Consider the following 23323-nt stretch of genomic DNA (forward strand, 5'->3'; position numbering starts at 1 on the left):
ACAGAAGATCTTCCAGCCACCATTTCACTCCCTGAATGCCTGCATCAAGCCAGGGCTGGATTAGGCCAAAGCCAGGAGACTGGAACTCAATCTGGGGGTCTCAGGTGAGTGGCAGGGACCCAGCTACTTGAGCCATCATTGCTGCCTCACAGGGTCTGCATTAGCAGGAGACTGGAATTGGAAGTGGAGCTGTGGACTAGAATACCAGCACTCCTATGTGGGGTGCAGACATCTAAAACAGAGTCTTAATGCGCACTCAAATGCTATTTTGTTGGCTTATCAAGTTTTTTTTTTTTTTTTTTTTTTTGTCTGCCCTCTATTCAAAGTGGAGTTTAGGAAAATACAATATACCCAATTTTAGGTCAGTGCAGTATAAAAATAGTATACTGTTATGCCCAAAAGGAAACTCTGAATAGTTCATGTTTTGCAAGTTAAACCCTTAAACTAAAGGCTCAAATCTCTCTATGGAATTTTAGTCATTAATCAAAGGATGAGTTTTAGTGCGTGAGCTTTCTAAAACGGAGTACTACCCATGGTCATTCCCCATTAGGACTATAAAATTGTATGTTTACATAAAGTTTGACCTAGAAGATGGTTCCCAATGACCTCCTGGTTTTCAAACCCTTGAATGTGGGCTGGACTTGGTGATTTAAAATGAAAAGAACCTGACAAAAATGATGGATATCAGTTTCAAGATTAGGGTAAAATCTCTCCATTCACTCTGGAGGAAGCTAGCTGCATGCTGTGACTGACCTGTGGAGAACTGACAGAGGCCTCTGGCCTATAGCCAGTGAGGGACTGAGCCTGGCCAGCTACCAGGCAGGGGAGCTTGGAAGCAGACCAACCCTCACCGAAGCCGTCAGGTGAGACTGCAGTCCTGATTGACACCTTGCTACCTTTTGAAAAATCTTGAGGCTCCCAGATGCATCAATAGAGAACTACAGACTTCATTCTAAGATTTCATGTAAAAGAAACAATACAGTCTACTCTTTTGTGTCAGGCTTTTCACTCAATTTTTTTAAAAATGTATTTCTTTGAAAGGCAGAGTTACAGAGAGGAAGAGGCAAAGAGAAATCTTCCATCCTCTGATTCATCCCCTAAATGGCCACAATGACCGCAACTGGGCCAATTGGAAGCCAGGAGCCAGGAGCTTCTTCTAGGTCTTCCATACAGGTACAGGGACCCAAAACTTGGGCCTTTTTTTTTTTTTTTTTTTTTTTTTTTTAATGTTTGTTTCTGGATCTAGCTAGTTTCAAAGGGACATTTTTTTTTTTTTTTAAGATCTATTTATTATTTGAAAGGCAGAGTTACAGAGAGGCAGAGGCAGAGAGAGAGGTCTTCCACCTGCTGGTTCACTCCCCAAATGGTTGGGCCATCTTCTACTACTTTCCCAAGCCATAAGGGAGAGCTGGTTCAGAAGTGGAGCAGGCGGGACTAGAACAGGGGCCCACATGGGATGCCAGCACTGCAGGTGGCAGCTTTACCTGCTATACCACAATGCTGGCCCAAATAATTGTTTTTGAGATTCATCTGTGTTATATGTATACTAGTTCATTTAAAGAAATTTTATTTTCATTTTCTTTGAAAGATAGAGATAGTCCATCCACTGGTTTGCTCCCTAAATGCCCGCAGCAGCCAGGGCACGGCCAGGCTAAAGCCAGGAGCCCAGAACTCCATTTCTCACATGGGTGGCAGGAACCCAAGCACTTGAGCCATCATCTGCTATCTCCCAGAGTGTGCATTAGGAGGAAGCTGGATTAGAAATTGAGGAACCAGAACTTGAACCAGGCAATCTTATATGGGATACAAGCATCCCAGGCAGCAAGTTAACTGTATGTCCCCACACTTTTTTTAAATATTTATTTGAAAGGCAGAGTTAGAGAAAAGGATAGAGCCATCTTCAATTCTTTTTTTTTTTTTTAAAGATTTATGTATTTATTTGCAAGTCAGAGTTACACAGAGAGGAGAGGCAGAGAGAGAGAGAGTCTTCTGTCCACTGGTTCACTCCCCAAATGGCCGCAACGGCTGGAGCTACGCTGATCCGAAGCCAGGAGTTTCTTCCGGGTCTCCCACGTGGGTTCAGGGGCCCAAGAACTTGGGCCATCTTCCACTGCTTTCCCAGGCCGTAGCAGGGAGCTGGATCGAAAGAGGAGCAGCCGGGACTAGAACCGGTGCCCATATAGGATGCCAGTGCTTCAGGCCAGAGCATTAACACACTGTGCCACGCGCCAGCCAGCCATCTTCCATTTGCTGGTTCACTCTACAAATGGCTGGAACAGCCTGGGCTAGGCCAAGCGAAAGACAGGAGCTTCATCCAGGTCTCACATGTGGGTGCGAGAGTCCAGGGACTTGGGCTATCTTCAGGCGCATTGGCAGGGAGCTGGATCGGAGTAGAGCAGCTGGAACTCGACCTGGCACCAGTATGGGATGCCAGCATTGCAAGTCATGCCTTAACCCACTTTGTGCCACAGCGCCAGCCTTTTTTTTTTTTTTTTTTTTTTGGACAGGCAGAGCTAGTGAGAGAGAGAGAGAGAAAGGTCTTCCTTCCACTGGTTCACCCCCCAAATGGCCCTTATGGCTGGCATACTGCGCTGATCCAAAGCCAGGAGCCAGGTGCTTCCTCCTGGTCTCCCATGTGGGTGCAGGGCCCAAGGATTTGGGCCACCCTCCACTGCCTTCCTGGGCCACAGCAGAGCACTGGGACAGAATCCGGCGCCCCAACTGGGACTAGAACCTGGTGTGCCGGTGCTGCAGGCGGAGGATTAGCCTAGTGAGCCGCGGCGCCAGCCAACCTTTTTTTTTTAAATGCTGTATGGTTTTTTGTTGTATGACCATAAAGTTGATTTACCCATTCAACCACTGAGACATTTGGGTTGTTTCCAGTTTTCAGCTATTATGAGTAAAGATTATATAAATACTTTTGGACACATGTTACTTCTTGTGAACAAGTATCTAAGAGTGGAATTGCTGGGTCAGATGGTAGGTATGTTTTAAGTTTTAAAGAAATGGGAAGTTATTTTCCATAGTGGACATGGCATTTTATATTCCCACCAGCAATACATCAGAGATCTGCTTGTACCACATCTTCATCAACATTCGGTATTGTCAGTCTTTGTAATTTTTAGTATTTTGCTGATATTATGATTTTAATTTTTATTTTCCTGATGACTAATGATGAACATCTTTTATTTGTATGTATCTCATAAATACATTAGGAACATAGTAATTCTTCACTCCATACTTGCTCTTTCTTTTCCCTCTCCTGTTTAGTCCAGGAAAGAAAAAGAATGGAATAAAAAAAAAACTAAGAGAACTGGTTGAACATCTTTAATGCTCTTATCGGCTATTCATACATCTTCTTCGGAGAAAGGACTGGTCTAGTTTTTCGCTTTTTAAAAAAACTGGGTCCTCACTGCTGAGGAAGCCTCCCCAGGATATGCTACCTCCTCGCCGGCTGCTCTACTGAGCGGCATGTTTTGGGGTGGCAGCAGCTCCCAGGCCCTGCCTGTGCTGGGCGGTTGCCTCCCAGAACTTATAGCCAAGGTCTGGTCTGGTTTGGGTTGGGCAAGGGGGCCTGTCTGCTGTTGGGGTCATGATAACCTGGGAGGTGTTTTCCCGGGTTCTGGGAGGGTGACTCAGCAATCCTAGCCCCAAGCCCTCACAGGTGCTTCCGACACTGTTATTGGAGGTGAGAATTGAACCCAGCCGCTCCACACTGGTGGAACTCCCTCAATGGAAGGAGTTGATCTGCACAGAACTACAAGCTGAGCGTAGAAGCCTTTTGAGTGCCTTGTATAAGTTCCCGGTTACTTCTCGGTTCCAGCCTCCTGCTAATACAGCCTGACCCACCCCCCATGCCACCCACCTGGCTTGGGCCCTTCCTCTGCCCATTTGGGTCTTTGGGAGTGGGGCCAGCAGATGGGAGGGCTCTCGAAATAAAAGCTTGAAAAGCCAAAAAAAAAAAAAAAAAAAAAAAGATATGAGACCTTATTGGATGTGATTTGTAAATACTTTTCACTTTCTTTTTCTTTTCTTTCCTTTTTTTTTGGACAGGCAGAGTGGACAGTGAGAGACAGAGAGAAAGGTCTTCCTTTTCCGTTGGTTCACCCTCCAATGGCTGCCATGGCCAGCCCACTGCGCTGATCCGAAGCCAGGAGCCAGGTGCTTCTGGTCTCCCATGCAGGTGCAGGGCCCAAGGACCTGGGCCATCCTCCACTGCACTCCCGGGCCACAGCAGAGAGCTGGCCTGGAAGAGGGGCAACTGGGACAGAATCCGGCACCCCGACCGGGACTAGAAGCCGGGGTGCTGGCACCGCAGGCGGAAGATTAGTCTATTGAGCCGCGGCACCGGCCACTTTTCACGTTCTTGATAGTGTCTTTTGAAGCACAATTAAAAAAGTAATTATCCACAATTTATTTTTCATCAGAAATACATATTGCCAGTATTTCTGGCTTGACTTTCATTTAAACCTTTCAAAATACAGAGATTTAAATTTTGTTTAGTCCAACTTGTATGTAGTTTTTTTTTTTTTGTTATTAGAAAGCTTTGCAGCCAGTTTTAACTTTTTCTAATCCCTACACATAAAAATAAATTTCAATTTCCAACTGAAAACAGAGTGACCAGAGAGCATGACAGATTGAAAATCCAGATTTAAAAAAAATTTTTTTGACAGGCAGAGTGGACAGTGAGAGAGAGAGACAGAGAGAAAGGCCTTCCTTTTCCATTGGTTCACCCTTCAATGGCTGCCGCGGCCGGCGCACCGTGCTGATCCAAAGCCAGGAACCAGGTGTTTATCCTGGTCTCCCATGCGGGTGCAGGGCCCAAGAACTTGGGCCATCCTCCACTGCACTCCCGGGCCACAGCAGAGAGCTGGACTGGAAGAGGGGCAACCGGGACAGAATCCGGCGCCCCGACCGGGACTAGAACCCCGGGTGCCAGTGCTGCAGGTGGAGGATTAGCCTATTGAGCCACGGCGCCAGCTGAAAATCCAGATTTTCATCAGCAAGATTATACAGGGGCTGGTGTTGTGGCATAGCAGCTAAAGCCACTGCCCATAATGCCAGCATGCCATATGGGCACCAGTTCCAGTTTGTGTCCTGGCTGCTCCACTTCCCTTCCACCTCTCTCCTTTTGGCCTGGGAAAAGCAGCGGAAGGTGGCCCAAGCTTGGAAGAACCTGATGAAGCTCCTGGCTTTGGCCTGGCTCAGCCCTGGCCATTGCAGCCATCTGGAGAGTGAACCAATGGATGGAAGATCTCTCTCTCTGTTTCTCCTTCTCTCTCTTTAACTCTTCCAAGTAAGTAAATCTTAGGGGAAAAAAAAAAAGTATATATGCTGGAAGTTTACAAAACACTATCGTCTAGATGCTAAGAGAGAATAATTTGGGAACTTAGAATTCTGTAATGTCAAGTGATCATTTGAGACTGAGAGTAAAATAATGACATTTTCAAACAAACAAAACCTAGAAAGTACTGCCCAAAAGACTATTGGTGGAAGAATTATTAAGGACATACTCAAACCTTTCTCTCTGCCTCTCTCTCTATCCACTCTGCCTGTCAAAAAAAAAAAAAAAAAAGGACATACTCAAAAAATAAAGTGAACTTGAAAGGAATAAAATGCAGAGAATCAATAGAGAGCAGAAAGAGCAGACTAAAATATGTATTGCTTATTGTGAAAAAGGAACTTTCTTAAAATAATGGAACAACACATGCACCAAAATCTAAATACATGGTCAGTGCTAAAGAAACACATTCGCAGTTTTGTTTGATATATTTGCTGGTGGAACCACACAGAGCCATATCCTGATTATTTAGGGAGTTGGGCAAGTCTTAATCTTTTTATGAAATGTGACTTTTCCAACTTTATCTACTTTTGTCTCATTGGAAGTCATTCCTTTCTATACAATGAAACAAGCTCTTGAAGGTGATTGTATTACATTTAAAATTTAAATTTTTAAAGTTTACATATGAACTATTTCAGCACTCAGCAAGAGCTTAATATTTACAAACTAAGCAAACAAGGGCATCTGTCCAGAATGCCTACCTCACCGTGCCCTCTGCCCCTACTCTAAAGCTAATTTCTTAATGGAACCTTTCTTGCCCTCACCCCACTAACAAGACCTACTATCTTCCACATGCCTCCAGTCCTTTCCACCTCTCTCCTGTCACCAACAGACACAGCCGCCTATCGCTTATTCGTGTATGTATCTCTCTTTCTTTTGCCACTCCCAATATTCTACATGCTCCTTGAAGCAGGGGTTTTCATTTGTGTCCGTCTGTAACACTTTGCACATTGTCTAGCACCTAGTAGCCATTCAATAGATCTGCTGAATGAACGAATTCATAAATAGCTTTATCAAGTAGATGCTTAAAAATTTAGAATTTATTTTCAAATAATACTGTTTAAATAGTTCAAAATCAATATAATGCTGCAGGATACACCCAGCTGTTGAAAACAACTCAATTAAAAAATACCCAACTCATACTTTATTTCAATTAAATTCATTATAAGTAAAAATTATAATTGATAATGCTTTATATTTTTATTTTATGGTACACCACTACAGACACATAAGAAATAATATTATCTAAATCATTTTCTCTTCCTATTTCTAAATCTGAAAACTATAAAAATAATGAAGCCATATTATATATTTTCCAAAAGTAAAATGGATACATTTCATCACCAACTTTGTGGGTGAAAGATAGGAACAAGTTTTGGCACATTAGAAAGTTAATGACTAAAAAAACAGGTTCAGAATCATAAACTGGTGTATCTGAGTATGAAAACATAAATATACAAGGGTTTCAGTTCTCATTAAAATAGCTTCACATTTCTATAAATGTACATTTGCAAGAACATGAACTGTTGGCCAATACACAATTAACTTTAACTGCTTACATTCTCAAATAACAAAAACTGTGTAGAAAACCTAGAAACCAAAATCTACAGAAAGAGTTAATTGGGTCTTAGACCTTTTAACACTAGAAATTAAGATCCTAATTTTAGTTACTACTTGGCTGTGGTATAGAAAAATCTGAACTATTCATGCAGCATTGACATAATAACTTTTAATTTTCCATTTTACACATGGCTGTCCAAAGTATCTCTTGTGGGAACTGAAAAATTATTAGCTATTAGTTGTGATGTAAGCTCTAATACTGGCCATCCACACATGGGTCCTTGATTAATGTACTGGCATGAGGTCCTCAGAACTTACACTGTGACACCTTGGCCCTTCTGGTGACTTCAGTTTCACGGATGGGACTTTGAAATACACTCATGACAGAACAAACTCCATGTCACAGTAAACTGTGTTAAAGTAAGGCTCCAGTGTGATTTTGGAAACATAGTCACAGCTACAGCTTCTTTTTGTGTTTACTAGAAAAGCCCACTTATATAAAAACTTTCTACCTTGGTTTATTGGATTCACATCTTCCCACAAAACGTGTCAGCTTTCAGTTTTAAGCAATTAATTGATTTTATTACCACTCTATTTTATGGCTTCTTAAGTCCTAAGATACTTGAAAAGTATTTACTATTTTCTGATCATTCATTTAAAAAAATATGTGAATACAAGCTTGGAAAATCATAAGGCCTTGGAAAAAAATCAGGTGTTTAAAAAGGTTATTCAACACCATTAGTTCCAGGTATAATACTAAAACTCACTTTAAAAATCCACACAGGATCTCATTTGCAAATCAATCCATAATATTGCCTACTTCTTTGTCAAATGTTGGATGGGGATGGGAGGTCACAAAAAAAAAAAAAAAAAAAAAAAAAAAAAAAAAAAAAAAAAAAAAAAAAAAAAAACCCTGCTGAAGTCTGGATACATTAAGAACTTAGGTGTGGGTGTTTTGTTTTTCTTTCTTAAAAATAACCCTTCAAACTTTTCTAAGTCTGGGTAAGTCTAGGGTTTAAAAAAAAATCAGTAGGCATAATATTAAAGTTCCCTCTTAAAATATCTTAGTTAATTGTAAGGTCTTATTAGTTAATTAAGGACTTATATGAAAAAGTGTTGTACATTTCCAAATTAAAAAGTTAACTACATATATTTAGTAACATTACATACAACTACTATAAAAACTAGAAAGCTTTAAGAAGCTCAAAATCTAAACACATTTTAGTAGATAAATCAGCTGATTTTACATTGCAATTATAATGATTAGATTATCCAACCAACCACAAAGCCTTACTTTAAAAAGGGTCTATTTCTATTTATTTTGAATATGAAACTGTAGCTCTTTTCCATAAGCTAAAAAAAAAAAAAAACTGGAGCAAAATTAGTTTTATATAGGCCCATGGTTAACAAATATGAAATACAAGATATTTTAAAAAAAGTTCTCTAAACTATTTGGGTTATATATACAAATTTACAGAATTAAGGAAGTCACAGGTTTTTTTATGTGCAACTTAATAAAATTAGTTTAATTCTTAAACTAAGAAAGAATTATACTAAATGATCTATAGTCTCTTCTAGCTCTAAAGTTTTGGTTACATTGCTCCGCTAAACAACAGCTAAGATCGTATCCCAAACAACATTATTTAATTAGGCAATATTGGTCCTGAATTAAACACATTTCTATCCTTTTCTGGCTTAGCCCCTCCTAGTCAGGTATTAATGGAATACAAGTATCACATATTTTACTCAATTGATTCTTAAATTGCATCTCTGTGGCTCCTCTCTCCAGAGCCCACAGTGCCCCATCACATGGTAAATGCAAAACACTGAATATTTTTGAGGGAGCAGCAATATACTATGGATGCACCAAGAATTAAAAAGAATCTGGAGGTAACAGTAGTTGCTTTTATACAAATCACTAAACAGTAATTTCAGAGCTCTTGGTTTCGTTTTTTTAAAAATAACTAATTGGAAGAGAAAATATGGCACAATACATGATTAGATCATTAAACTTAAACAAAGACACACAAAAAAATTAAGTTGCCATTCATGTATTGAAGAATGAATTTTATTTACACTACTAGTAGATCCCAGCTACTCCAGTTACTCTGAGATATAATTATTTTATCAATGACAGGAAAAATATCTTTTAGTATTTCATTTTAACAACTGTAATTAAATTGCTTAGTTATACAACAGAGTAAGAAGCAATGAATTACTTTGGAAATAAAAAATATGTATATACATTACCCTGATGCCTAGGCCAAAATATATCTAACAACAAATTTTCTTGATTCTATTAGTCATAAAAATAAAGGAAAATATATATTGCAAGTATTTTCTTTATAGGCAATTTCAGTAAGAAAACAATAGTTTAATGAAAACAATACAGTGGTTCATGTGAGTGGACTGATGTGGAGGCAAGAGAAGTATTCAAAACATGACAGAGAACATACTGTCAAACAACTGAAGATCTGCCTCAATGACACTGTAGAGGCAGTAACCAGATCTTTGCACATCTCAATTTTATCTTATATTCAAGGAAAAGCCAGGTTAGTGGGTTATGATCCCAAGTCATAGTTAAGAACCCCTCCTTTTAGCTTGTAAAATGTAGCCTTTGGATTTGATAATTCCTCTACTTTTCACAATGACCGAATAGCGCAATAGCCACAGTGGCACCCACTCGTGTGCTTGGATGTCAGGGATGCTTTCCCGAAGAGCCTCTTGGAAACTTGCTTCAGAAAGTAGTTCTAAGACAAACAACAACAACAACAAAATCAAAGTATTAAATCTGACAACATAGCACTCGACTATGTAGGTAAGCACTGAAATACAATATAGCTGAATATAAATGACGCTCATCCTTCATGTGTGCTATGAATCTGAACCGGAATATCACAAATGTCCAGGCAGTTTTTTGAGAAGTATCTATACCTGGACCCTGGGTAGCTGGTGAGTGGAGTCTGGATATTTGTAGTATCTGAAGATCTCTAGGGGATTCTCACATACAGCCAGGGAGAACATGGCAACATAGAGTCACTCATAATCCTGTCAGAGATGCCACATCATTTCCACTGCCATCTCCTTACAACTGTTTTCTTTGTGTATAACTCTCTCTGTATACACATATAAATAGTGTGTGTGTGTGTATATACAGACCTGCACATATATCCATATAGATATGTATATGGAAATATACAAAAGTACTTCAAAAAGCTCATGGAGGGACCAGCACTGTGATGCAATGGGTTAAGTTGCCACTAGTGATGCCAGCATCCCATATTAGAGTGATTAGAACCAGTTCAAGTCCTGGCTGCTCTGCTTCTGATCAAACTCCCTGCTAATGTCCCCAGAATGCAAGGAATGATGGCCCAAGTATTGGGGCTCCTGTCACCCAAATGGGAGACCTGGATAGAGTTCCAGGTTCCTGGATTTGTCCTGGCTCAGCACTGGTTGTTGTGAGCATTTGGAGAGTGAACCAGTGGACGGAAGATCTGTACTCTTCCCACCCCCACGCCCATCACTTTGCCTTTTGAATACATAAATATATTTTTTAAGATTTATTTATTTATTATTTGAAAGGCAGAGTTACAGAGAGGCAGGGGAGGGGGGAGTTTTTCATCCGCTGGTTCACTCCCCAAATGGCCACAACAGCCAGAGCTGGGTCAATCTGAAACTAGGAGCTTTTTCTGGGTCTCCCACATGGGTGGAGGGGCTCAATAACTTGGGCCACTCCCTACTGTTTTCCCAGCCCAAAGCAGAGAGCTAGATTGGAAGTGGAGCAGCCAGGACTTGAACGGGCGCCCATATGGAATGCTGCCATTGCAGGCAGTGTCTTTACCCGCTATGCCACAGCGCCGGCCCAAATAAAGATCTTTTTAAAAAATTCACGGAAAAATGGAATTATAAGTTTATTTTGGTGCAAACCAAATTTGATATCCATGCATAATTTTTTCATAAAATACATACTCCATGAACTTTCTTAAAAAAAGATTTATTTATTTAAAAGGCAGAGTTATAGAGAGAAAGAGACACAGAGCTCATTCACCTGCTGGTTCACATCCCAAATGGCTGCAATGGCCAGGGCTGAGCCAGGAGCTACTCTTGGATCTCCCACTTGGGTGCAGAGGCTTGAGCACTTGAACCATCTTCTGCCGCTTTCCCAGGAGTATTAGCAGGGAGCTGGATGGGAAGTGCAGCAGCTAAGACTTGAACTGGCACCCATATGGGTTGCTGGCATGGCAGGCAGTGGCTTAACCTGCTTTGACACAGTGCTGGCCCTGCATGAACTTTTTGAAGAGACTTGGTGTACATGGATTTCAAATTTTTTTTGCACCAAAATAAACTTTTCTTTTAAAAATATTACTGAGACTGCTTTCCAGGAAATTTGTGCTTTACACTTCCACGAGCAGTTGATAACTGTGACTGCTGATCTTAAACTATCCTCATAAGCACCAGCAATAATTTAAAAATCTTTGCCAATGGATATCTTTTAACTTGCATTTTCTGACAAGCCTGTTAGTTTCTAATTCCAGATTTCTGTGCAAGGCCTCTACTGAGGCCATACTCCCCTCCTCACTACCTCTTCTTGGGCCTCCTCGCTATATCCTGAAAATCTCAAGCACTTACAAGTCTCTGCTTAACAATACCCCAGAGCAAGGCCTCCCTGACCACCCCATATAAAACAACAGCTCCTAACCTGGATGCTCTTTCTCCCTCAGCCAACTTTTCTCTATAGCACATATTTTAGCCACTTAATCACTTTTAACACGTATTTTATTGTCTGTCTCCTCCCACTAGAATAAAAAGTCCATGAGGGTTGGGATTCATTTGGCTTATAACTGTTTTTCTAGAAACCCATACCAATGCCTGGCATACAGTAGGTCCACAAACATCTGGTGACTGAATCAAGCACTATGGAAAAATGCCACGGGAGTCAGGATGGATTGGGATCACACGATTTTCCACTCAGTGTAATTTGGGAGTGCCGAAAGACCTGCCACCCCCAAATGCACCGCTGGGATACTTGAGTAGCGTCAACAGTGAACACCCAGCCATGGTTAGTTATTGTCACTTGCAAACACTTTTCTGAGTACTTCAGGTATATTAACTCATTTAATTCATGTTAACCCTACGAGATCGATACTATCAGTCTCTTCTGCATGAGGAAACTGAGGAACAGAAGCTAAGTAACTTCCCCACGACATGTAGCTAGTATACAGCTTTCCATATACAGAATGCAAATATCTCCTTAGAAAAGTAGTATTGATGTGGTATTGGTTACCAGACTAACAGAGATGAGGACCCTGAGGGAATGGGGCATCATACAGGATAGAGTTAATGGGAGTTGGGGAGGGGAGGCAATTAAAAAGGGGAAAGGCCTAGTCAGGATCACCTCCTTCACAATTTTACCCTGACTGTAGTTAAACTGTACTACAGCCTCCAGGACAAAGGGTAATGAAAAAATAAACCCATTCTGAGGATTAAGGGTAATTTTAGAACAGAGGCTGTAGAACTTCAGGGGACTTATCAATAAAAATTATATTTTAGATAGCAAGCATAGTTAAATGTTTTACAACCTGCAGCTTAAAAATTAAAGACAACAAATTCAGAAAACTGTACTACTCATTGACAACATACTGAAAAAATAATTCAACTGGGGCCAGCGCTGTGGCTTACTGGGTAGAGCTGCTGTCTGTGGTGCTGGCATGCTAATGTCGGTTTGAGTCCCAGCTGCTCCACTTCTGATCCAGCTTCCTGCTAACGCACCCAGCAAAGCAGCAGAAGATGGCCCAATTACTTGGGCCCTTGCACCCACATGGGAGACCCAGAAAAAGCTCCTGGCTCCTGGCTTCCAATTGTCCCAGCTCTGGTTATTGTAGCTATTTAGGGAGTGAACCAGCAGATGGAAGATCTCTCTGTGTCTCTCAAAAACTCTCTAACTCTGCCTTTCAAATAAATAAATAAATCTTTTAAAAAAAAATTCAACTACATTAATTCTTTAGAATGAGTAAACACAACAAATTAAGAAAAACTTCAGCATGGATTAAAGTGTCTAAAGATTCATTGCCAGATTAGTCTACTAATTCTAACCAAAAAGTTTAGAAGCAAAAAAACAAAAAAACACTAGGGGCCAGCTTCATGGCACAGTGAGTAAAGCTACCACATGCAATGCCAGCATCTTATATGAGCACCAGTATGTATTCCGGCTGCTCCACTTCCTATCCAATTCCCTGATAATGGCATGGGAAAAGCAGTGGAAGATGTCCCAAGTGCTTGGGTCCCGGCCACCCACATGGGAGACCAGGAAGAAGCTCTTGGCTCCTGGTTTCAGCCTGGTTCAACTCTGGCTATTGTTGCCACTTGGGAAGTGAACTAGTAGATCTTTCTCTCTCTCTCCCCTCCTGCCCCATAACCCTTTCAAACAAATAAATAAATGTTTTTTAAAAAAGATTTATTTATTTGAAAGGCAGAGTTACAGAGAGGCAGAAGCAGAGAGAGAGAGAGAGAGAGAAGTCATCTATCACCTGGTTACTCATCAAATGGCCACAACAGCCAGAGCTGGGCCAATCTGCAACCAGGAGCCAGGAGCTTCTTCTGGGCTTCCCACATGGATCAGGGGCCCAAGGACTTGGGCCATCTTCTACTGTTTTCCCAGACCATAAGCAGAGAGCTGGATTGGAAGTGGAGCAGCCAGGACTTGAACCAGCACCCATATATGGGATGCTGGTACTGCAGAGAGCAGCTTTACCCACTATGCCACAGTCCCACTCCCACAAATAAATAAATCTCAAAAACAAATAAACAAACTTGGGCCTGTGCTGTGGCGTAGTATGTTAAGCCTCTGCCTGCAGTGCCAGCATCCCATGTGGACCCTCGTTCGAGTCCCAGCTGCTCCATTTCCTATCCAGCTCCCTGCTAATGGCCTGGGAAAGCAACTGAAGATGGCTCAAATGCTTGACTCCTGCATTCACGTGGGAGACCCCAAGGAAATTCCTGGCTCCTGGCTTTGGATCTGCCCAACTCTGGCAGTTGCGGCCACCTGGTGAGTGAACCAGCGGACTTAAGACCCCTCTCTGTCTATAACTCTACCTCTGAAATAAATTAGTAAATCTTAAAAAAAAAAAAAAAATTGTCAAAATGCCTGTAATACAACAACATACCAAAAAGGATTAAATTTCTTTCCTTATATTCATATACAATATATTCTGGCTTAACAATGACATCTTAGCATGTAATCTAAATGCCAATATTTAGATATATGGAAAAAAAATACTAGGCATCTTAGTCTTTTCCTACTGGAAAAAAGATGAATGTTTCAAGTGCAGATAGAAGGGTATCCAGGCCAGGTCATTAGCTGTGGGTTAACAGTCACTGCCAGGAGAGTCTCCCCAAAGTAAACAGATAGATGCTATGTTTGCCAATGTACAGAAGGCTATATTTAAACAACATATTTCAGGATAAATCAGTACTGCAATCTTTGTTAGATTTCTCACTAAAGTGACTTTTTAAAATAGTTTTATTTATTTGAAAGGTAGAGTGAGAGAGACAGAGAGTGTTTGCAAATCATATTAAACACTCTCTTCCTGCTATTCTAGTTACGTTGTAAAATGTTGATTTTAAACGGCAGGTCAGTCATTCTCAGTAGCTATGTTTCTGATTAACATCAAGCACATATCTTGATATTAATGGTTAATAAAACACCTAATCAATTACCTATCCTAAGATGCTCATGTTGCTTCAAGTTTAATTCTATCTACCTCTATTTCTAGGTTTTTATCCTGTTTAATTAAGTAGCTCTCTGATCCTATTTTGGATGCACTAGACAATAATATATTTATTCCTATTTATTTAGGGTGTCATGTAAACCTCAGACCAGATGTTCAGGAAATGATCCCTTCATCTTTTCCCTATTCTGTGCAAAGGTAAAAATGAAGGCATATGTTTTGGACTGACTGTTGATTATCACTATACACACTTAAATTTCAACAAGAATGCTTTTTGCCAAATAAAAGCTCATGATCATTCCCTGTAAATGAAAATACCAGGCTCACCTTTTGGATCATTATGAGTCAACAGCTGTATATCAAATTGTTTAGCAAATGCAGTCAGATCAGGTGGCATCACACAGCAGGATGCAAGGTTAACTTGGTTACTGTTTGGTTTCACCTACAAGTGAAAGTAAAATCATGAATTTTCTACTGAATTTAGCAATACCCAAAGTAAAAATAAGCAAACAATTATAAAACATGAAAAATCATATTCTATAGTACCTGAAATTTATAAACTTCTTCCCTATGAATATCTTCATTAATCTATGCTTTTCTAACCCATGTTAGTGGTTAACAGGGAAAGGAAAAATATCTACAGGAGAAGGAAAAGGCCTGTGCGATACTATTAAAGTATCCTGCTAGAGCCACTGAGCAATCCAATATATCTGCTGTGGAAACAAACATGAGTTCAAGTGAGATGATTTCAACTATAAGAGGAACTATGTCTTAAAGGATCCACACAAATAAGCATATTTAATGTTAAAATATGAACATGGCAGGGCTGCTGTTATGGCACAGTGGGTTGAGCTGCAACTTGCAACACCAGCATCCCATATAAGCCCTGGTTTGAGCCCTGACTGCTCCATTTCCGATCCAATTTCCTGCTAATTTGCTTGGGAAAGCGGAAGAAAGCCCAAGTACTTGGGTCCCTGAACCCACATGGGAGACTCAGATGGAATTCTAGCCTCTGGGTTTTGCATGGCCCAGCCCTGGCCGTTGCAGTTATCTGGGGAGTGAACCCGTGGATGGAAGATCTCTCTCTAACTCCCACCACCCTTGTAACTCTGTTTTCCAAATAAACAGATAAATCTTTAAACAATGGCTGTTAATCAGAAACATTTTGAAAGAGGAAAATAAGAACTTCCTGTAACTTCACTGGTTAACAAATATTTTTTATGTATTTTTATTAACATGTTTGATATTCCTATTATTTTATAACATTAATGTATCATGTATTAATTATATATACATATTTTTTAACACATAAGTAATATGTACATTCTGGGTCCTCCAAGTCGCTGCAGCACTTTTTTGGCACATTTTGGCTGTCATCACTAAGTCAAAGGGAGAAAGGATAACACTTCTTCCAGGGTTTTCCTACCTGTAAGAAACTCTGAAAAGGAGGTAGCCAAGGATGAAGTAAAAGGAAATATCATTAGGATCTTAAAACTGTGTATATGAAATACATGACAATTTTCTCCCTTTATATAAATAATAATAAAATGAATAAAGAAATCTATGTAAAATACTAGTAAGTTACTTTCCTAATAATTTTGTAGTTTAATAGACCACAGAGTGGTGGTAGTTACATTTTTTTTTAAAAGGTCTGTTTGAAAGTCACAATGACAGAGAGAGATGGAGAGACACACAGAAAGAACTTCCATCAGCTAGTTCGCTCCCCAAATGGCAGGAACAGCAGGGACTGAGCCAAGCTGAAGCCAAGAGCCAAGAACTCAGTTTGGGTGGCAGGTACATTATCCACTGGTTCCCAGGCATGACTTGAGCCAGCATTCTGATATGGGACCCAGGCATCCCAAGCAGGCAGCCTGAAGTCCTGTACCACGGTGCACTTCTTACCAAGCTATATGAACTGAGAGTCTTACATATCTTTAGGTAACAGAAAAGTATTGGTTATAAATAGTATTCCCTTACTTAGGAAAATAGAGCCAAGGCCCAAGATTACCTAAATAAAAATGTAACGTTCTCAACATGTAAGTAAAACTGAGGGAAATAGCCTATGTTCATTTGGCTTTGAAAGTTGCAACACATTGTCTTGTATTTTTGTCACTCTTTTTTTTTTTTTTGGACAGGCAGAGTTAGACAGTAAGAGAGAGTGAGAGAGAGAGGGCTCTTTCTTCTGTTGGTTCACCCCCCAAATGGCTGCTATGGCCGGCGCTGCGCTGATCCGAAGCCAGGAGCCAGGTGCTTCCTCCTGGTCTTCCGTGCGGGTGCAGGGCCATCCTCCACTGCCCTCCTGGGCCACAGCAGAGAGCTAGACTGGAAGAGGAGCAGCTGGGACTAGAACCCAGCACCCATATGGGATGCTGGCGCCACAGGCAGAGGATTAACCAAGTGAGCCACAGAGCCGGCCCCAATTAGACACATTTTAAAAACCCTAATGCATCGGCCAGCGCCATGATGGCTCACTAGGCTAATCCTCTGCCTGTGGCGCCGACAACCCGGGTTCTCGTCCTGGTGGGGCGCCAGATTCTGTCCCCGTTGAAGGAAGACCTTAAAAAAAAAAAAACCCTAATGCATCAGATAAAACCCACACTTGAAGCAGTCAGTGGCAGTGAGTGCCCACTATGTGTTCGATGCTCTGCAGTGTGCAGCTGAGACTGAACGAGGCAGGCTCCTCCCATGGGTTGCTGATGGAACGCCCTTTACCTGTGCCCACTGATAGAGCTGCTCCAACTGTGTTCTGTCCAGATCAGAGGTCCCTATGGCAACAATCTTTTTGCTTCGTACTAGGCTTTCTAATTCCTCCCAGTAAGGCTGTAAATGTTCCAAGGAGAGATTAACTCCATCTTCAATAGGAGGTGAAGCAATGATCACGGAATCCAGCTGTGCCACCCCGAGGACGGAACAGGCTGATGGGAGAGAGGAGGTAAAGGAGAGAACTGTTACCTAGTAAAAACAAATACTTCCAGCTGCTCAAAGCATCCCTCTGAATTCTGTCCATGTCATTTGCTAGTCTTCTATCTAATAGTCTTCAGAATTCACCTTTCATTAGGACATTCCCCTCTTTTAGTAAATTCTGACTACCCGTCCACCTGCTTCTCTGGATGGCAGGAAGTGGGTGTCTTTTTCTGGGAGGCAGGCTTTCTTCTTGTCTCCTAGGCCCCAGCATTTTTTGGTAGCCTACTTACCTTCATAAAATGGTCTTCCCTAGTTCTACTTGCTCACTAGTATCTCATATGGATGATCACAAGAATTCCAATGTAATATTTATTCTGTAACTAGTTGTCATGGCCAAGAATAAGATTGAGACTATGAAAAACTGAATTTATGACTTAATCTGTACTTTTAAAAAATATTTATTGATTTATGTGAAAGGCAGGGCATCAGGGAGGGAGAAACAGAATGAAAGCAAGAAAGAGAGAGAGAGATTTCCATCTGCTGGTTCATTCCCCAAATGGCCCCAACAGCCAGGGCTGGACGAGGCTGAAGTCAGGAGTCAGGAACTCCATCCTGATTTCTCATAAAGGGGGCAGGGGCCTAGGCACTTACGCCATCATCTGCTGCATTCCCAGGGCCACTGGCAGGAAGCTAGATAGGAGGCAGAGCAGCTGGGACTCAAACTGGCACCCTGATATGAGCTACAGGCATGGCAAGCATTGGTTTAATTTGCTAAGTCACAACTCCAGCTCCCTTAATTTATACTTACAGAGGTAGGCAATGTATCAACTTTTAAAGGTTTATTTGAAAGGCAGTGTGACATAGAGAGGAAGATGGAGGAAGGGAGGAAGGGATGACAGGGAAAAAGGAGAGAGAGAAAAAAAATTCCTCCATCCTCTGGTTCACTGTCCAAATGCCCACAATAGCTGGGGCCAAGGCAGGCTGAAGTCATGAAGCCAGGAGCCAGAAACTCCATCTGGGTTTCCCACATGGGCCGGGGCCCAAGCACTTGAGATGTATTAGCAGGGAGCTGGTTTAGAAGTGAAGGCAGGACTCCGCTGTGGGATGCAGGTGTCCTAAGTAGTAGCTTAATCTGCCATGTCACAGTGCCCACACCTTTTCTTAATTTCTATAAAAATAATTCAAGAATTTATTTTAGGCCGGCGCCGCGGCTCACTAGGCTAATCCTCCGCCTTGCGGCGCCGGCACACCGGGTTCTAGTCCCGGTCGGGGCGCTGGTTCTGTCCCGGCTGCCCCTCTTCCAGGCCAGCTCTCTGCTGTGGCCAGGGAGTGCAGTGGAGGATGGCCCAAGTGCTTGGGCCCTGCACCCCATGGGAGACCAGGAGGAAGCACCTGGCTCCTGCCATCGGATCAGCGCGGTGCGCCGGCCGCAGCGCGCCACCCGCGGCGGCCATTGGAGGGTGAACCAACGGCAAAAAGGAAGACCTTTCTCTCTGTCTCTCTCTCTCACTGTCCACTCTGCCTGTCAAAAAAAAAAATTTTTTTTTAAAAAAGAATTTATTTTAAATAATTATCATTCATTCTACATTTATATTGAAAAGCTAATTTATTTAAGTTTTTAACATATATAAATACTGGAAGAACGTTTAAAGGGAAAACTTAAGTAACTATAATACCACAATAACCAAATGGAGTGCTGAAAATGTATAAAAAAAACTTGTTTATTTGTGGTGGTGGTTTTGGTACCTCAGCTACAGCACTAAAAGGGGTAAGAATATGATTAGGAAATAAGAATATGGGGGCTGGTGTTGTAACACAGCATGTAAAATCACTGCCTATAACACTGGCATCCCATAGGGGCACAGGTTCATGTTGTAGCTCTTCCACTTCCAATCCAGCTTCCTGCTAATGTGCCTGGGAAAAGCAGCAGAGGATGGCCCAAGTGTTTGGGCCCCTAAACCCACATGGGAGATCCACATAGAGTTCCTAGCTTCTGATTTCTGCCTAGCCCAGCTCTGGCAGTTGTGGCTATCAGGGAAGTAAACCAGTAGATGGACAATCTCTCTCTATCTCCCTCTCTCTAATTCTATCAAATAAATCTTTTTTAAAAAATTAAGAATACAATTAAGTGTTAAGAACATATGAATGAGAAAAAACAAAAGACAATAAAGAAAAAAAAAGAACATATGAATGAGAATTAAGAAATGTTAAGAATGTAATAGATATAATTAACAATACAACTAAATGTTAACATTTTACTGTTGTATCTTTTACATTTCTTTTGTATAACAAAATATAACTGTATATAAGTAAACTTTGTTATGTTGACACTTTAAGAAATTAGGCTAATTAGAATCAGTTCATTTTCTTTTTTACTTGGACTTGAATACAAGTTATAATTAATATACCTACACTAACTTAAAGCCCACTATTAAGAAAAAGTTAAATCTTTGCTTACCCATGTCAACTGCACTTCTAGTTGATGATGAAGAGTTTGATCCAACAATGAACAGTTTTGCTTGGTGACAAAGAAAAGAAAATTGATTACATTAGGATACACATATACTATGCAGTATTTAACACTGCTACAAAGATGACAGATAACTGATAATCCTGAATGAATTATTTTTTCTATTACTCATCATGTAATTTTATAGCTTTCATTTTAAGACATAAAAATATATTTCCATTGTAATTTTTTTGTTTTGACAGGCAGAGTGGACAGTGAGAGAGACAGAGAGAAAGGTCTTCCTTTGCCGTTGGTTCACCCTCCAATGGCCGCTGCAGCCGGTGCGCTGTGGTCGGTGCACCGCGCTGATCCGAAGGCAGGAGCCAGGTGCTTCTCCTGGTCTCCCATGGGGTGCAGGGCCCAAGCACTTGGGCCATCCTCCACTGCACTCCCGGGCCACAGCAGAGAGCTGGCCTGGAAGAGGGGCAGCCGGGACAGAATCTGGCACCACAACCGGGACTAGAACCCGGTGTGCCAGCGCTGCAGGTGGAGGATTAGCCTACTGAGCCTCGGCGCTGGCTCCACCGTAATTTTAAAGTTGCTTACTGTAATACTTGTTAAAACAAAAAGCAAATATTAATTTTCTATTAGAAGGTATCATGTAAACCTATAATGTTAAATAAATGTCCTTAACAGCATAGCACTTTGAAATTAGCTATATAAATATCTCATATTTACACTTCTTAACGACTTATCTGACTTTTATCCTTATTTTATCCTTTAATCTGATCAGGTTTGAAATCTTTAGCACTTGAGGAAATGATTATGCATAATTATACCTGAACGTGGAGAAGGATAAGTGCCTCAAGTCCACCATTTGCACTGGTGATTCCAGCGGCACAGCTCTTTGTGCCATCTGTGTATACAGGCGTTTTTTACATGGGTTGACATGAACGTATATCATTTTCATTCAGGACGAACCTTGAGGCTGCTGCCATTTTTCCGCTTAACCACACCAGCCTGGAGGTGAACCTTGGAATTTGTTTCCTAAGTCTTTCAGAAGTTGTTTTGCACAAATGTTAAAATTTCAAAATGCTGGAGGGTAATTTAATGTATAAAATATTAGAAGTATGTACTGCCTACCTAGCAGAGTAGATCGCAATGTATAAATTCAATTCAGTGCGTGCTTTAGGTTTCAAGCATGGGATTGTACGCATTTACTGAGAAGTCCTTGCATCTGTGGTGCTAGGTGAGTGGGAGATGATGTCAAGGACTGAAAATATTTTGTTGCCTAAAACAAAGCCTGTTTGTGGGCATATAACACATGCTTATTTTAAGGGTCTCTCACTACGTATTACACACTATTGCTTTGTGGGCTTGTTGGGGGTGCTTCTCCTGGTCTCCCATGGGGTACAGGGCCCAAGCACTTGGGCCATCCTCCACTGCCCTCCTGGGCCACAGCAGAGAGCTGGACTGGAAGAGGAGCAACCAAGACAGAACCCGGCGCCCTGACCGGGATGAGAACCTGGGGTGCCGGCACCGCAAGGCGGAGGATTAGCCTAGTGAGTGCGGCGCTGGCCTAAGATTTCTTTCATTAGAAGTAGATTATGTTGGCATAACTGTAACTTAAAAATGAATGTTAAATAAAATGACAGATTTATTTTCTCCATCATAAAATGAAATTTCAAAAAAAACGAAGGTATGGCAGATAAATATAGGAGCTTAAATTACTAGAAATGTATATTTTTATGAATTAAACATTAATTCAACATACTGTATTCTTTCTCCAATAAAATGTATACAAAGATTAAATTAGAATGCTGTGATGAGAATCAGAAAAAAATCTACAACCTCACTTTCCCAATGTGATTTTTTCTTTTAAAAAAATTTCTTTATTTAAAAGTCAGAGTTATTTGCTTACACTGGTCTTATTTGTGAAGTCTCTTCGACACATACCCTATCTTTTTGATCGGTTGTGTATTTATACTTATCACTTTACCAAGTGTGCTGGCATTGGTACCTGCCTCTTTGGTAAGATTTATTTAAAGGGAGAGAATGATCCTGCGGGGGAAGCAGGACACACAGCAGACTCATAGAATGGCAAATGCCCAAAACAGCACTCCTGCCTCAGAATCAACCCTTGGGACATTCGGATCTGGCTAAAAGGTCCATGAGAGTCTCACAGGCATGGAAAGCCATGACACGGTGGCAAAAAACAATCTAAATGAAAGACCCTGGTGAACAAGACCCCAGCAGAAGGAACAGGCCATCAAGGAGAGAGGCACCTTTCTCTGAAGGGAGGAAGGAACCTCCACTGTGACACGGCCTTGACTAAACAAGTTCAGAGTCGAACTCAAGGGACTTCCATAGCCTAGACAGCTCATAGCAAGAGTCTCGGGTGATTGCTGACATCATAAAGAAGAGTGCCAATTGTTAAATCAACAACGGGAGTCACTGGGTACATGCTCCCCACGTAGGATCTCTGTCCTTAATGTGTTGTACTATGAAACTTAAAAACACTACTAGTCGAACAATACCCTAATACCTTATGTGGTTGTGTGAATGCAGCCTGTTGAAATCCTTGCTTAGTATATACTAAGTTGATCTTCAGTATATGAAGGTAATTGAAAATGAAACTCGATAAAGGGCGGGATGGGAGAGGGAGAGGGGAGGGCCACGGGAGGGAGGGAGGTTGGGGGGAAGTCACAACAATACAAAAGTTGCACTTTGTAAATTCACATTTATGAAATAAAAAATAAAAAATAAAAAGTCAGAGTTACATAGAGAGAGGAAAGGCAGAGAGAGGTCTTTATCCGTTGATTCACTCTCCAATTAGTCACAACAGCCGGAGCTGCACCGATCTGAAACCAGGAGCCAGGAGCTTCCTCTGGGTCTCCCACGCGGGTATAGAGGCCCAAGGACTTGGGTCATCTTCCACTGCTTTCCCAGGCCATATAGCATAGAGCTGGATTGGAAGTGGAGCAGCTGGGACTCGAACCAAAGCCCATATGGGATGCCAGCGCCTCAGGCCAGGGTGTTAACCCACTGTGCCACAGCGCCAGCCCCATAATGTAATCATTTTCATTTTCAGACATTATCTTCCAGTTTTTGGTCATATAAAGCAAGATGTTAACTTTTTTTTAACTTCTTTTATCCTTATGTAATAATTTACAAAATTATTTCTATATAGTATTTTGATGCCTTAGAATATATATATATATATATTTTTTTTTTGACAGGCAGAGTGGATAGTGAGAGAGAGAGACAGAGAGAAAGGTCTTCCTTTTTGCCGTTGGTTCACCCTCCAATGGCTGCTGCAGCTGGCGCATCGTGCTGATCCAA

General features: G+C 41.3%; 1 protein-coding gene and 1 long non-coding RNA gene across 2 annotated transcripts in view; one reads left to right on the plus strand and one right to left on the minus strand.

The window, feature by feature from the left end:
* LOC133759956 (uncharacterized) lies at positions 1-14829 on the plus strand. Its single transcript, XR_009865942.1, has 3 exons — positions 1-104; positions 1046-1173; positions 14757-14829. It is a non-coding gene; the product is annotated as an uncharacterized LOC133759956 (long non-coding RNA).
* GCLM (glutamate-cysteine ligase modifier subunit) overlaps positions 8952-23323 on the minus strand; it is a 24725-nt gene continuing 10353 nt past the window's right edge. Inside the window, exons 4-7 of the mRNA XM_062191772.1 lie at positions 19991-20050; positions 17341-17543; positions 14956-15070; positions 8952-9651 (exon numbers count right to left, since the gene is read on the minus strand). Of these exons, the coding sequence (XP_062047756.1) occupies positions 9482-9651; positions 14956-15070; positions 17341-17543; positions 19991-20050 (548 nt within the window). The 3' untranslated portion in view covers positions 8952-9481. The remainder of the gene's footprint in view (positions 9652-14955; positions 15071-17340; positions 17544-19990; positions 20051-23323) is intronic.

This window comes from Lepus europaeus, chromosome 5 (assembly GCF_033115175.1).
Source record: "Lepus europaeus isolate LE1 chromosome 5, mLepTim1.pri, whole genome shotgun sequence".
Taxonomy (NCBI): Eukaryota; Metazoa; Chordata; class Mammalia; order Lagomorpha; family Leporidae; genus Lepus; species Lepus europaeus.